The sequence below is a fragment of the Pagrus pagrus genome, assembly GCF_965226575.1.
Source record: "Pagrus pagrus genome assembly, chromosome: 12".
In the NCBI taxonomy this organism is placed as follows: domain Eukaryota; kingdom Metazoa; phylum Chordata; class Actinopteri; order Spariformes; family Sparidae; genus Pagrus; species Pagrus pagrus.
In genome coordinates, this window is record NC_140196.1 from 16,864,090 (window position 1) to 16,879,789 (window position 15,700).

Here is a 15,700-nt window from a genome sequence, read left to right on the forward strand (position 1 = left end):
AGAGGGCTCGTCCAATGAAAAAGTGGGAGTGCTGCACTACGTGAGCCGATTGGCTGCTCCAGCCCTAAGCAGACTCGGTGGAGAGCCGCTGCTCAGGGATTAGGGGTGGGTCTTATGCATGCTGAATTGTGTTGCCTCAGTACAGGAGGCCTTGTGGTGTTCTTACCTTGCCCAAGAGGACCCAGACAGATCAGCAGTGGCTCTAGATTAACCCATATTCTGACTCTCAGATGATATTGGCCCATTGACATCTGTCCTTCCACAATGGTCGTGCCTGAATCACAGGACAAAATGTTCTACCCTCCTGATGACTTGAAGAGGGATGCTCACATGCCTGATTTTAACTCCTATCTGGCACTGTACAGGAAGTCTCTGGAGAATCCAGAAGGTAGGTCAAACCTGTCTGTATTTTTAGTGCAGTGTTCGCAGTGTTTCCTTGCATTTAACCTCCCTCTGAGCCTGTCTTTATGCACCATCTCTCTGCTCTGTCTGCAGCCTGTAACACTTACATAAAGTATCACTTTATTTCAGCTTTCTGGAAAGAGATCGCTGATGACTTCTTTTGGAAGAAGCCTGCAACAGGACCAATGATGCAGCACAACTTTGATGTGACAAAAGGGAACATTTATGTCAAATGCATGGAAGGGGCCAAAACCAACATGTGCTATAATGTCCTGGACAGGCTTGTGAAGGAGAGGAATCTCGGTGAAAAAGTTGCCTATTACTGGTAAGCAGCGGCGTCTGTCTGAGATGAATGATGGCTTTGATGGGAAATACCGCCTGCAGTCATGTCAGGTATTCCAGTCAATAACAACTGTCGTGCCCCCTGTGTCGACCCCTATGGACCAAAGCAAACTCCAGCTAGCACAACACAGTGTCAGAGCTTCAATCGGAATCAACAGAGAACATTTAACAGGATTTGTTGTCAAGCTTTCCAGCATTTCATCTAAGGCGCAACACAATTTCCAATCTAGCATTACAGCAGATTGTAAGAGTCCTGTTAGACTTATAAAAACAAAAGTTTGGTGTTTTATTACAGCAAAACAAAGCTGACTCTATTTGAATATCGCCAGAATATTTCAATAAGAAAAATCCAATAACATCCTCATGGGTTGTTTTCTAAATATGACTGTGTAAACTCATAAATCTGCTCACTGAACGCTTTCACTAAACTCTTTAAATTTTAATTTAAAGTAGCTGGGTGCTTACAGTAAAGCCTCGCACCCTCGACAACCCACCATGAAGGCTCTACTTCATGTCGTTTTATTTGATGTTATGGCACATATTTGCACTGTCAACTGAAGAGGCTCAGCAAACAAAAAATACTGGCGCTATTACTGCTGAGCTTAGCAATAGAGGTTGGATGGAACTGGGCACAGTGGAGACCAGCCATCACCCACATAAGTGTCTTGACACTGTTTGCATTACATTAAAGCACTTACGTAATACAGGATCTCTGTGTTTGCCACGCCAGTTTCAGCACACAATGCGAGGAGGATATAGTCTGTGTCAGCTGTGTTATTACAGTGTTATCAGTAACCAGATGGTTTGTTATGACCAGTTAAACACTCATACGACTTTCACTCACAGCTTGACCAAACTATCTCAGATGGTTGAACGCTGCAAAAAACAAGGCACCAAAAAGTATTCAAACGTCAAATGTGTCTCCTTTTATTTCACTTTTACTGCTGTTACTACATCTACTAGAATCTACTGGATGACACAGGCTGTTATCACTGGATTAAGATGTCTGGGTTTCAGAAAAGATGTAAAGTTGCCAGCCACAAATAGAAATGTGCGTCCTCAACCTCAAGTGGTTTTTTAAGGTAATTGATTGAATTAAAAGGCATCATGACAGTAATCCCTTCCACAGACAACTTTGACTTGAGAAAGAGAATCATGCTCTTGGTTTGAACTGTCAGTACTGGCTTCACATGGGAAGACTGACAAGAGTCTCAATGCTTTGCGACGACAGACGTCCCATGGCTTAAATGTCACCCTTTCAGCAAACACTGTTTTCAACAAAGAGACTTAGACCCATTCTCTCTGAGTTTATTAACCCTTTCAAGGATTTAGCTTATACAAAAAATGCTCCAAAATATATTTTCTCTCTCAGGGAGTAAGTGATAGCAGTAAAAAGTGAAACATCCTGCTGTAAAGTACTGAACATTTAAGTCAAATCAGAGCCTTGGAGGTCAGTGAGGAGCTGCTTCAAAATGCCTTTTTGATAAAGGCAGTAGTGGTAGTTAAGTTACCCATTAGCTGCTAGAACTGTACGTTGCAGACAAAACAGGATATCTCAATGTCATTTTCTATTTTCCCTTTTTTAGACAAGAAAAGGAAACTACTTGTAGAGACTAAAGAATGTATACAGAGGACGAATGAATAATATATATGACGCCTGAAACTTAAGCAGTATCATAAATTGCATAAAATGAAGCAAATGCAGGCTAAAAAGGAAAAAAAAGAGCATAAATGAGTCACAGACTTAAATTTATGTTGTGTATACACGTACTGCCCAAAGTCCAGTCACAGTGGTAAACATTCAGTAAACATTCAGTGTGGATCCAGTCTGAGATTTTCTGGAATTTGTTCAAGATATCTGAAGCACAGCAGCTAAAAGCAGCTTCACCATGTTTGGATTTTATGGCAGGACTGGTGGGTTGATACTGTAGAAGAAGCATTTTGCTCAAAAGTCTTTTGGTAATTTATCTAAATTGAGATGCAGTAGTAGTAGTTGTAGTAATAGTAGTAGCAGCAGTAGTGCTAGAAGTACTTAGTAAAACATTATTTGACGGACAGTGCAGAGATTTTGAGAACTGGAGTAATAAGCTCAGGTTTCTTGTTAGAGCTTAAGGGGCAGCGTTCTGAATGAGCGACAGCTGTCACCTTTTTTCTTTTTTTACAAAGATCTGAGAAAATCCAATTACAGTGGTCCAGCCTAACAGAGATAAAGACGTGGATTAGTTTTTCCCAAATCTTTTTTGTATGTAAATTCTTTAATTCAGGCTTTATTTTAAGGATATACTCTGTTATTGTCTCAACATGGCCATTAAAGTTTAGGTCTGATTCCCTGACTGCACCAACATGTCTGACTTAGGTTTTCAGCAGCAGACAAGACGAAGATAACTTTCAGTTTGTTCAGTTTTATCCTTAATTAAATGTGTATTTTTGACATATGAAATCCTCCCTTTTGCACATTCAGAGCTGATAGGAGCATTTTGTACTCGAATGAAAGAGTTCTGAGGATTGACCCCTGTGGATCTCCACTTCATACATATTTGCTTATAGACACAAAGAAGTAGGTAGAGATCTTTAAAAGACATTTAAATTTGTGGACTTTTTCATATGTTTATATGGTCCAAAAGATCAATAAAAGAACAAAGTTCTCTATGCGATGCACTCCAGTCACTTAATCAATAGCTGCATTTATGTAATGATTTATTTCACCATCCTCAGCCTGGCGATAGGGTTGATGCCAGGTTGTCTCATTGTTTTGGCTTCTGTCCTGCACCGGAGGCACTGCTACCACGCTGTCTGCTGGCCTGTGAGACATTGTGCGACATAGTTTTCCAAATAACTGTCCTGACAAACATCCAAACCTAATATGGACCCAGGAAAAACTGGAACATGTTATCTCTCCTGTGATGAATTCAGAGAACTCACTGAAAGGGTATTTTTGGAGGAAACAGTGGATCTGGGGGGATTCTGTGTCTTTCATTAAAATAATAATAGGATTTTGGTCGTGTTTCTCCTCTTGAATGTCGTCTCAGGGAGGGGAACTCACCAGACCACCACATGGCCATCACCTACCGCCAGCTGCTCAGCCAGGTCTGCCGCTGTGCTAATGTCCTCAAGAAAATGGGTGAGAAACTCTGAAACTGAGTAAAACAAGACAGAATTTAACATATACCAAAGCCTTTGCTTAACTCCAACATGTTTCAGCCTGTAAATGAGGAAAAAAGGGCATCATATCAAATTACCTCTCAATAATGCAGACCTTGGCAAAAGCTTCAAACAACATTATCATAGCAGTACTATAAACTGTAATGTCAGCAGTGGTCTATATCTCACACAGGTACACATGTTTATAGTTATAAAACTATAATCTAAAATCTTTCCAACATTGTGTAATTACAAAGAACAAATATTAGCATTATCATTTGGCCAATAACCAGCAAGCTGCAGCTCAACAGATGTGGCTCTATGCCCAGTATGCCCAAAGAACTTGTCACATATCAGACATACAGTACAGCATCTGGATCATGTCCAACATGCTGAAACCCAGCCTAAAATAAATTACCATTGCTGGTTTGAATGTAGAGGTAACCCAGATCAGGTCAGGATGAAAAACAAAAGTATGTTTGTTTTCTTGTTAAGGTGTAAAGAAGGGGGACAGGGTGTCCATCTACCTTCCCATGATCCCAGAGCTGGTCTACACTATGCTGGCCTGTGCCAGGATAGGTGCTGTTCACTCCATTGTGGTAAGTAGTGTGATGATTAACTTTACTCTTTGCTGATCCAAATGATGTTCAGCCGTTGTTTCACCCAGTCTGGAGAGGCAGATTAGTGGAGTTTGTGACTAGGTGTGTCATGCTTAACCAATTGCTGTTAATCGTGATATTTAAAAATTAAATATTGATATTGTGTCAATAATTAATAATTAACTAGCCACCACAGAGCGTGGCTACTACTGCTGGATAAAAAAAAAACATGTTGATGGTTGGTGGACAGATGAGAGAGAGACACTCTACATGTGGAGTTGATAAGTGAACGACAAGGACTTTGTCTCACAGCCGGAGGAAAGGAGGTGCTCTGTACCCTGGTGGTATGGCACTAAAACAAAAACTTACCTTGTTTCACCATCATCATATTACAGTTAGATCTTACACAGCAACAAATACATACATTACCTTGCTGTCATGCATCCTGCAAACAGCTGTATTTAGAGAGGCTCTGTTGAACTTCTGTGTTGTGTTGCCAGCCGGGCGTTAGTTTATGTTAACAGACTCCATTTCTAAACTAACACTGGCTCTCTGCTAGTGGAATGGAGAGAGGCACTGAATCAAGTCGTGGTCCTTTGGGCTGTCATGGAAAATCTGAAAAGAAATCTACAGTCCAGCAGCATTTAACAACTTCCCCAAATAGTCCACAGGCTTGTATAGGCAACCAGACAAGGAAGGTCTCATTTTTCATGTCATGTTGAAATCCGCTCAAAAAGTGCTTAATACATTTTTCTTGCCATTGTCACCAAGTGCTTGCTGATGGGGGATATGTTTTGCCTCTGAAAATAAATGAATCAAAGATTATGGTCTAGACCTGCTCAGTTTGGAAAGTGTCACAACATGACTGTTGTTGTGAATTGGCGCTATACAAATAAAGATTTATTGACATGTACATTGCTAAAATATGTTACATAGAGCCCCTTTAAAAAAAAAATAATAGCATGACTGACTTCCAAAACAAATGCACACACTAGCCAGATTATGATCTTTACAACAAGTGGCAATACTGCTTTTGTCCACAGAGGGCGCCAGAATCAACAAAAATGTATGTTCCTTGTAGCATCTTTAATTTCCAACACATCTGTGAGAAGTAGTGCAGGCAGTCAACATGCAGGTTAGCAGTGTTGGCTGCTTTGACCTCATTTCTAGGAGAAAACATCAGCTGAACTTGAGTTCTTGCCTCTGTTGAGTCCTGACTGCTTTGCTCCTGTAGTTATCAGCTGTTCTGTGTCAACACAGCTCTGGCAGCACCTGCGCTCAATATATGGGTCAGGCATTTACTGGCTGTATCCAGAGACAGTCAGTGCAGTTTTGCACTAAAGCCAACTCTATTTTAGCTTTCCAACCTTCCCCATCTGTGCAAAGGTTAGCAGCCCTGTTAAAAATATCTCCCCCTGCTCCAAGCTGGGGTTTTTTTATGACTTGCACAGGCCTGTTTTTGGCAGACTAACGGGTAAGTGACCTTGTCTGTGCTTGGTCATTGTTGTAAATGTTCCAGCTGAGTTTTTCCTTTTTTCATATTTAATATGAACATCACTTAGCGACATTGGGATCTCTGGAATAGCGCCAGCCTCTTAGTTCCTCATGTGACTGTTAATATTAATCATAAATTAGCTTGGCATGAAATTAAGTCATAGATGGAGGTGGGCAGGACAGCCAGTGCCACTCATGCAGTGACATTTTGCTGAGTGCAAAGTCGTCAGTGACCTGATTCATAATGCTGTCATCAACACTGACACTTTATCCTTTGTGAACTGTTAACCTTGGCGAGGAACACAAGCGTCTGGCAGGGTACGCCGCAAATGACAATCATATAAAAGATTCATTATAAATGTCTGTTTCATTATGTAACATTGAACAAGGTGACTCCTCTATACATAGCAATGAGAAGGAACAACATGCACCAGATGTCTGTTTGCACTTTACTGAACCGCACCCGTTGTGGCCACAATAACAATTAAGGAAAGCTAAAGCTAAAACTGTAATTCAGCTTTTCCACCTTTTTATTTCTCGTCTTTCTCTTTCTCATGTCCAGTTTGCTGGTTTCTCCTCTGAGTCTCTGTGTGAGAGGATAATGGATGCCCAGAGCTGCATCCTGGTGACGGCAGGTAGGTCCGGCGGGCAGCAGCTCCAGGATGTGATTTGTTGTAGTGCTCAGGGGCTGTAAAGATCTGTTTTCAAGTTATAAAGTCATCTGTCATCCCTCACTCTCCCCCTCCATCCATTTGTAACACACAGATGGTGTTTATAGAGGAGAGAAGTTGATCAACCTGAAACAGATTGCAGACGAGGCTCTAGAGAAGTGCAGGCAAAAGTAAGTCCAACGGTTTCTCGGTTCTCAGCAACCACCCTTATTTACACTAGCTGTAATGGGAACGGGACTCAACGGTAATGGGACTCAAATCCTGGAATATGACTCATTCGACACACACTCACGCACACACACACATGTGGCAAAGCCCTATCAACTGTTATCAGACGATGAGGAGGCACACTGCCTGCGTTACACATAACAGAGTTTCTGGGCAACATGAGAACAAGACTCATCAGGGACACCAGCACTGCTCGTCCCCTGTGGCAACATGAGCCTGGGAAGGGTGTGAGCTGAGAAACAAAGCATGCTGGGAATAGTTATCTGAGGAGGGTCAGGGGTGCAGATATGTTTAGGGGTATTATTTCAAAATAAAGTGTATATTAATATTGTCCGTTATACTAAGCCTCATGTGGCAAAGTTAAAGTTAGCCTGCCACTATTTAATCCTATCTCATATTACGTTTACTATTAACTTTATATTATGTTGTTGTTATGTTTTTAAAAAGAGGACCCACTCCCTTTATAGATATAATTTTGGTTGCGCAGCGGCAGACATAGTTTCTTAGAGCCGTAAATTTTTATTTTACTTTTACCGAATAGTAAAAGTGAAGGGAACCAATCTATACACAGATGGTGTCTTTTGTCTTCAGCCATTACTGCAATCAGTATTTACTTCAGAATGATAAGTTGACACAATAAAGTTGTCTGTTTTATATCATTAATCATTTTATCCATATTGAGCTTCTGCAACTACTTCTGTCTTATAAGAGGGATCTCTCCTCTGTTGCTATTCCCCAGGTTTCTTCCCTTTTCCCTGTTTAAGATTGTTTTCCCAATAGGTTTTAAGGGTCAAAGGATGGAGGGTGTCTTGTTGTTTTAAAGATTTTTACAGAGACAAATATTTCATCATATAGGAAAGTTGACACGTGCAGTTGAAAAATCTGAAAAAAAGATGAGATGGAGAGAAGTTTCACATGGTATTTTTAATTTCTTCACAGAGCATCATCTAGTGTCACTAAATGCCTCATCGTCAAGCACCACGCACTGAGGACAAAAAGCGGAGCTGCATGCAACAAACTACAGGTATGACACATTTTAAGCTACTAATGTTTGGGTTTACAGCCATTTTCTTTGAGCTTTAACAAAATGTGTTACAGTATCTGTGACGTGTAGTGTGATAATGTAATGTTGAGATTAAGATGTAAACCCAGTAGAGGTAGAAAAAGAGCTAGAACATAAAATGTCTCCAAATCTGCAAATTTAGTGATTTTTGACTTAAAGTAAGTTTTCTCTTGGCTGTTTTTCTTAGCTTACGAAAATAAAACAAAATATTCACTCAAACCACCATCTATGTTTAAATGTATCACTGTTTCAAGTCTGTAGAAATCTATTAATGGGTTAGGGGTTAGATTTGGCACTTTTTTAGTGCTACTGCACATTCATTCATGTAATACTTTCTCATATGAAGATTGTTTTTATCCTCAATTCGCAAATTTTACATTCTTACCGTCACTGTTGGCTGAATGAATAGTTTGGCAGGTACAGAAGGTCAGGTCCACTCCTGCGGCAGTAGGGTGGACAAAAATAGTAAGTCTCCAAAGAAAAGACTCCAAAAGTGGCACTGCACTGACACAGATGCTGAAGACTTCAGTTGAACTTTGAAGCAAGTGTGTAGTTTAAAAGAGAATAGACAAAAGGAGGAAAGAAGGGTAACAATCAGAGGAAAAGCAGCTGATGACAAAGTTCTTGTAAATGCAAATGAATGAGACCCATATTTTTATGCTAAGCCACTTTCCACAGTCCACAACCCCCAGAGGATCATGTAATTGTTCTCCTGCTGCTAAAACAACAAAAGAATATCCCAAAATGCCTCATAGGAGCTCAGTAAATTAAAGTCAGTTCAAAAATTGCTGGTGTTGCTGCCTGTGCTTTATCAGAGCAGATGTAATGAGGGGTTTTTATGTTTCCCATTCCCTGTTGCTCTGGTGTGTTCAGACCCCCTGGGACTCAGAGTGTGATGTGTGGTGGGACGAGGCGATGAGAGACTCGCCTGAAGAGTGTGAACCCGAGTGGCTGGATGCTGAGGACCCGCTGTTTATCCTCTACACCAGCGGCTCCACCGGTAAACCCAAGGTAAGACACAGGTGTATGTAGAAACCGGTTTTATAGATAAAGAGTGAAAGACATATTGTTATAATGTGAAAAAAACATGTTGTAGCATGGTATGGATCCATTTTTGTTTTTCTGCCGTGGCAGCAATACCCTTCTGTAATTTTCTACTTTGATAAGCCTGTAATGGTGCTAACCATGCTGGCCTCACAGAAAAAGGAAATGATGGTTATTCAATGCTAAAGAAAGACAAAAAATAAATAAACCTCAATTGCACATGTGTTTTGTATTTTCTGTTTATTTTGTGTTATTATTATTTTGCACAAAACACGGAACTCAGAGCGTCAGATAGTATGAAATCGCTCTCTCTTCAGACAGGACGCCGAACGGCTCCGAAGCGCTCCGAAGCGCCGCGCTCGGAAATTCTCACACGAGCCACGGCCCTTCTGTTCACACCAGACACAAATTTCTCTGCGCCGGTCGGCAAACGGCTCTGCTCGTCAGCTGTTCTGTAGTCACACTTGGAGCTGTTTTTTCACCATAGGAAAGTAAATAACCGCATAAAATCACAACGCCATGTTTTCCTGACAACTGTAAATGTATGTCCACTTCATAGTAATGAGTAGTTTTCTGTCAATCGGGGTGTTTAATTATCGAAAATAGTTTTATTTTGAAATGTGTTTCATTTTGAAAATCGACAGGATTTCTCGTTGTTGTTTTGTTTGACTTCCTGCCCGGCTTGACACATTCGGCCACAGCACGCAAAAAAATTAGACCAGACGCCGAAGCAACTGCTGCACGGCTTCCGCGTCCTGTCTGAACCTGGTGTAACGCTGAAACAGCTGTGCATAGATGTGAGGCCTGGACAAAATGTCCTCACTTCTCAAAAAGGTCCTCATTCTATGTTAAATACACTTTGGTCCTCACTTTGTAGCATGTACAAGACCACACACACACATACACAGACCAACATAGCCTACATGCCTCCTCCGCCTGCATCGAGAGGCCCCGTATTTTTGCTGTCTGCTCTCTTTGTGTTGACCAATTATCTCCTCATTCATGTTTCTGTCCTTGTGTATGGTACAGGGTGTTCTCCACACTGTTGCTGGGTATCTGCTCTACACGTCGCTGACCTTCAAGTACGTTTTCGATCATCACCATGACGACGTGTACTGGTGCACCGCTGACATCGGCTGGATCACCGGCCACTCCTACATCACATATGGTCCCCTTGCAAATGGTGCCACGAGTGTCCTGGTGAGACTGAAACAGACCTTTTATTTCATATTAGTGACACATTGACAGACACATTTTATCAGAGGGCGCTCATAGGAGTGAGGTCTCCTGAGAGATGATGTGTGTGTTTTCTCCAGTTTGAAGGTATTCCTGTCCACCCTCACGTGGGCCGGTTCTGGGAGATCATTGAGAAGTACAAAGTGACCAAGTTCTACACAGCTCCGACAGCCATCCGCCTGCTCATGAAGTACGGACGGGAACCACTGCAGAAGTAAGAGCCTTCATCCTCTGAATGTCACAGCCGTCCAGAAAAATCCTGATTTTCCAGAGTCTGCAGCAGGAGACATTCGAATCATACTTTGAGCTGATAGGTGTCTTTTTATTTTTTACAAGTTTCCCAACTTTCAAATGGAAATTTCCAGCATTAACTTTGAAAGACCTCACTTCTTATGTAACAGACTCCTCAGTGGTGAGGTGAAGAAATCAAAGTGAGATCATGATGTGAGTGATTCTGTGTGAACACGCCTTTTTCATGCGCTGCCAGGAGCAGCAGAATCCACATCTTGTAAAGATTCACAGTGGAAGTAGAGGACATTACCGCAAAGTTTGGGAAATGTGCCTTCTGTCTTTCTTGCCAAGATTTAGATGAGGAGATTAATACAACAATCATGCCTGCAAGCAAAATAAAAATGTGTAGCCAGCTGGCAGTTAGCTTAGCATAAAAAGGGATCCTTCCTCTGTTGTCTTCTGTTATCATAAAAACTGGAAAGCAGGGGCAGCAGTTAGCCTGGCTACGGTTTGAAGTTTCCGACAAGATGCCAGGAAGTCACAAGCCTTTTTCCAAGAAGTATTTCAGCACATAACTCCTAGTAAAACCACAGCTGGACGATTTTCAACCTCAGTTTTTGTACAGATTAAACAAACAGGATAAAAAGTGTTGATCTGTGAGCTTTAGAGCAACTGGTTTGCACCTCCACACAGAGCTAAGCTAGCCAAGAGCTAAAGGAAGCAAATAAGTTAATTTCCCAAAATATCATATCCCGAACCTCTCACAAATTTTCTTGGAAATGAAGAACATCACTCATTTGAGGTGCAGATAAGCCAAAAAGTGGAAGTCATGGAATAGACCGTAGATTGGCCTCACAAATTGACATTTTGCCTTATAAATACGTATTTACAACCACACGACCTGCCTATAAAGACAACGCAAATACTACCAAATTAATATCGCAGAATATCTTGGAGTTAATGTTCTTACTTGTCTGTACCAGGTATGACCTCTCCAGCCTGAGGATTCTGGGTACTGTTGGTGAGCCGATCAACCCAGAGGCGTGGCAGTGGTACCACGAGGCCGTCGGTCAGGGCAGATGTCCGGTGGTCGACACTTTCTGGCAGACAGAGACGGTAAGTGTCTGTGTTTACTTCAGACTTACTTTGAAGACACAGGAAACCTGAATTAGAATGACGTTTCTTTTATATCCATATTTCCATATATGGTATACAAAATTACTGAACACATAAAAAAACAAAAAACTGTTTTTTCTGATCGAAGTCCAGATGTCACGATTGGTATCAGCAAATAAAATGACGACCGCCGAAACAATGAAGCCTCCAGTTATAGGTTACAATCATAAAACACAAACATGGCACACAGTGTAGAAGTAACAGATGATAAACTGCATGTTAGAGCACGATGAGCTGAAAACAATCAGAACTGACTTTACTGTAAATCTATATTAAGTTCAACCCAACAAGAACCCCACCAACCAGTGGCCCAAATTAATGTTTTCAAATGGCTTCTTTTGTCCAACCAACAGTCCAAAACCCAAACGACTCTTCATTCACAATCATAAAAGACAAAGAAAAGCAGCAAATCCCCACAAACGTTTGACATTTTTGTTTGAAGAATCACTTAAACAATGAATCCATTATCAAGTTCGCAGTTAATTTCCTAATCGTTGCAGCCCAAGTTTCAGGATGACTTTTTAACATCTGTCCGCTTCAGATGAAAATAGCCTCTTGACTGAATCTGGCACATTTTCAGCAATGTTTATTAACCCAGTTAATTAATAAAAATATTCATTTTCAGGTGAAGAAATTAAGTAGAAGAAAGTTACAGCAATTTGTAGTTGATTGCAAGGAAACTGGAAACTGTTGTATAGATAATTAACACCTGTAAGGTCAGTGTCTTTAAACATCCCTTTCTTTCTCTACAGGGAGGGCATGTTTTGACTCCACTTCCTGCCGCCACGCCGCTGAAACCAGGCTCTGCTGTAAGTGACAACATCTCCTTCAACACCAGTTTTCCCACACTTCTCACCATCTTAAACACACCTGTATATTTCCTCTGATGAGTGTCATCACTAATCATGCTGATGAGGGGGTGTTAAACTTCTAAATGTGAGAACATAGCCATCAGTATTTTGAACTCAACCTTTATTCATTTCCATTTGGCTCCTCAATGTGTAGATTGTGATCCAGGTCATGATGAGAAAGAGACGCCGAAGCCAGGCAGGAGCTGTTTAATGAAAGAATACCTTTATCTCACATTAAATCCACATCTCATATTTCAGACCTTTCCTTTCTTCGGGGTAGAGCCCACAATCCTCAACGAACACGGAGAGGAGCTGCAAGGCGAGGCTGAGGGTTATCTCGTAAGTTTCAATTCAATTCTACAAAACTTTATTTATCCGCGGTGTGCAGCGGCTCGCCACACAGATCAACAGTCTAGATACACACAGTAGACAGGAGAGAAAGATAAATTATAATTCAAAGGCTATAAGATCTTAAAAACTATATGTGCCAACTGTATTTTCACAGCAACCTTGGACAGGTGGCCCTATCTTACACATTGCACCTTTTAATCATGATTTTCCCCAAATAAAGCACTTCTTGACTTTTATAAAATAAATACATTTTATCATTATTATAATAGTAGCAACAGTAGCAGTTAAACCTCTCTTCTGTTTTGTGTATTTTCTGTGTTTTGTTGCAGGTATTCAAGAAGCCCTGGCCTGGAATTATGCGCACCGTGTACAGAAACCACGAACGCTTTGAGAACACCTACTTCAAGAAATTCCCCGGTTTCTATGTCACTGGTGATGGTAAGCCACAAAAATTATATTGCATCTACTGTCTGAGTGATAGGAATCACTAAAAGTTAAGTCATGTTCACCCTACAGCCACAAAAACCGTGGGCTGTCGCTCTGAATTAGGCTAAATACCAAACATCTGTATTTCCCACTAAAATACTATAAAAGAGCGTTTTGAGGAGAGAAAAAGCTGCTGTCAAAACTGTTTTGGAGGTTATTCAGCTTGTTTTGTCCTCCCACAGGCTGCAGGCGGGATAAAGACGGCTATTACTGGATCACAGGACGAATAGACGACATGCTGAATGTGTCAGGTACAGTGCTGTGAGGTGTTACCGTCTGATAACACAGCTGCTCCTTCACTAAAAGTTATTACAACAACAAACTGAGTTATCTTGACTTTGTTACGTGATATTACAACAATAAATAAAAATGGTCTTAGATCAACCTTTTTATTCATGAACATGTGTTTATGTTTTGTGACTCGTGACTTTGTGTTTTCTGGTGTCTTTCAGGCCACCTGATGAGCACAGCCGAGGTGGAGTCGGCTCTGACGGAGCACCCGGCTGTGGCGGAGGCTGCGGTGGTGAGCCGGCCTCACAAGGTGAAGGGCGAGTGTCTGTACTGCTTCGTTACGCTGAAAAACAGCAGGGAGTTTAACCACACGCTGGTGGAGGACCTCAAGAGACTGGGTGAGGCTCTGACACAGGGGTTTACTGCAGGGTTAAAGGAAAAATACACTCAAAATGATGTCAGTTTTGTATATTTATCATGTATTTTTTCTTTTTTTCTGTATCCTTTCTTCAGTGAGAGAGAAAATTGGACCAATCGCCACGCCAGACTTCATTCAAAATGCTCCAGCGCTCCCCAAAACCCGCTCAGGTAACAGCTGTCGACAGTTCTTTAAACCAACATCCTCCTACTCTCCTCTCCTCATGTGTAACATGCGTCTCGTCTTCCTCTGACTCGGATCTATTTAGGGAAGATCATGAGGCGAATCCTCCGGCAGATCGCCCGCAACGAGAAGGACCTGGGCGACCTTTCGACCCTGGCCGACCCGAAGGTGGTGGAGGTGCTGTTTAGCCAGAGATGTGAAGCTGCAGCCTGAACAGACAACTCAACCCTCTTCTCTTTCCTTTCACGCTTTGCAACTGTACAGATGAAGACAATCACAAACTGCTGGTTCTGGATCAGCGTCTAAGTGTTTGTGTGCACTCTTTGGGACTGAAAAATTATACTGCTGACATTGTGATGTTTAAAATCAGCCCAGTCGTGAGGATACTATGTTAGCAGTTAACGTTTCTGCAAACCACACTAGCGTCCAAGGTCGACATTTGTACCAAACATTGCACATCACGTCCACATTATATACTTATTCCATCTGTTTTTGTGGCAGCAAAACTGGGTGTTTTTAAGGAGAGCTGCAGACATTTTCATCTGTTTTCATTGCATCATAACCAGATGGTTATTAAGGAGAGCTACGGACATTTCCATCCGTTTTTGTGGTGTCAAAATCGGCTATTTTTTAAGGTAAGTTGGACCATCTCCACCTGTGAGCGTGGCAACCAAGACAGGTACCCTAAGCCAAACCATGATGTTTTCCTAATGCTAACCAAGTGGTTATTGTGCCTAAACCTCATCAGAGCATAAACACAGTGTTGTGACAAGAGAGAAATAGAAAATTCAACCTAAACAAACAGAAAGTTGCAACATAGATGAACGTCCAGTTTTAACTGTGGTTTTGCAGAAACATACTTGGCTAACATTTAATCTGGCGACTGGGTTGTTATAATGGGGAGAAAAGAAGTTTGAAAAGTCAAATCAAATGTCATTGGTGTTTTTATGAAGACGTATGTATGATGAGATGAGGCTGTTGTTGCTTTAGGCCAATATGTCAAACAACTAGACACAGAATTACTATCTTTTATATTTTTAAACAAGTCTTCTAGTTTAGTTTGTCTGTCCTTGTAAATCTTGAAGTAAAGAAGCTTTGCGCAGCTTGTTTTTGACTGATGACTGATGTAAATTTTCAATTTGTGATTTGTTTCTATGACCGGAGAATAAAGTGCTCAATCTGTGTGCCGCCTTTGTCCTCTTGCCTTCAAGCTCAGCAGCTGATTGACGCCCTCATGTGGCAGGAATCGTCCCCTGCAGCTGCTGTCTGATGGTTTACTGTAAAAGCCTTCTTACTCTGCTGCTGCCTTTTGTCTTTTAATGACGCACACACACACACACACACACACACACATATGGCTTTGATGCTGTGAAGTGCAGCAACGATCACAGGGGACGGCAAGATGGAGAGAAAAGAGAGCGTTGTTTTATCTTAAGTGCACTGGATTCTTTTGAAATTACAAGCATTAGTGCTCGTCACAAAAGAGGAACAATAATCTGTTTCTATAAGAGATTAGAGAGCAGCAGGTTGTTATGAAAGTCAGAGGGGCGGCT

General features: G+C 41.4%; 1 protein-coding gene across 1 annotated transcript; it reads left to right on the top strand.

The window, feature by feature from the left end:
- The first annotated feature begins 145 nt into the window (after positions 1 to 145).
- acss2l (acyl-CoA synthetase short chain family member 2 like) lies at positions 146 to 15,331 on the top strand. The gene is made up of 18 exons (XM_084368669.1): positions 146 to 388; positions 532 to 727; positions 3,774 to 3,865; positions 4,381 to 4,484; positions 6,541 to 6,613; positions 6,744 to 6,819; positions 7,817 to 7,901; positions 8,814 to 8,951; positions 10,014 to 10,184; positions 10,301 to 10,434; positions 11,435 to 11,567; positions 12,380 to 12,436; positions 12,737 to 12,817; positions 13,159 to 13,267; positions 13,498 to 13,566; positions 13,768 to 13,944; positions 14,060 to 14,134; positions 14,233 to 15,331. Exons 1-18 carry the CDS (start codon positions 265 to 267, stop codon positions 14,358 to 14,360), a joined length of 2,022 nt encoding a protein of 673 aa, XP_084224795.1. The 5' UTR covers positions 146 to 264; the 3' UTR covers positions 14,361 to 15,331.
- The last annotated feature ends 369 nt before the right edge of the window (positions 15,332 to 15,700 follow it).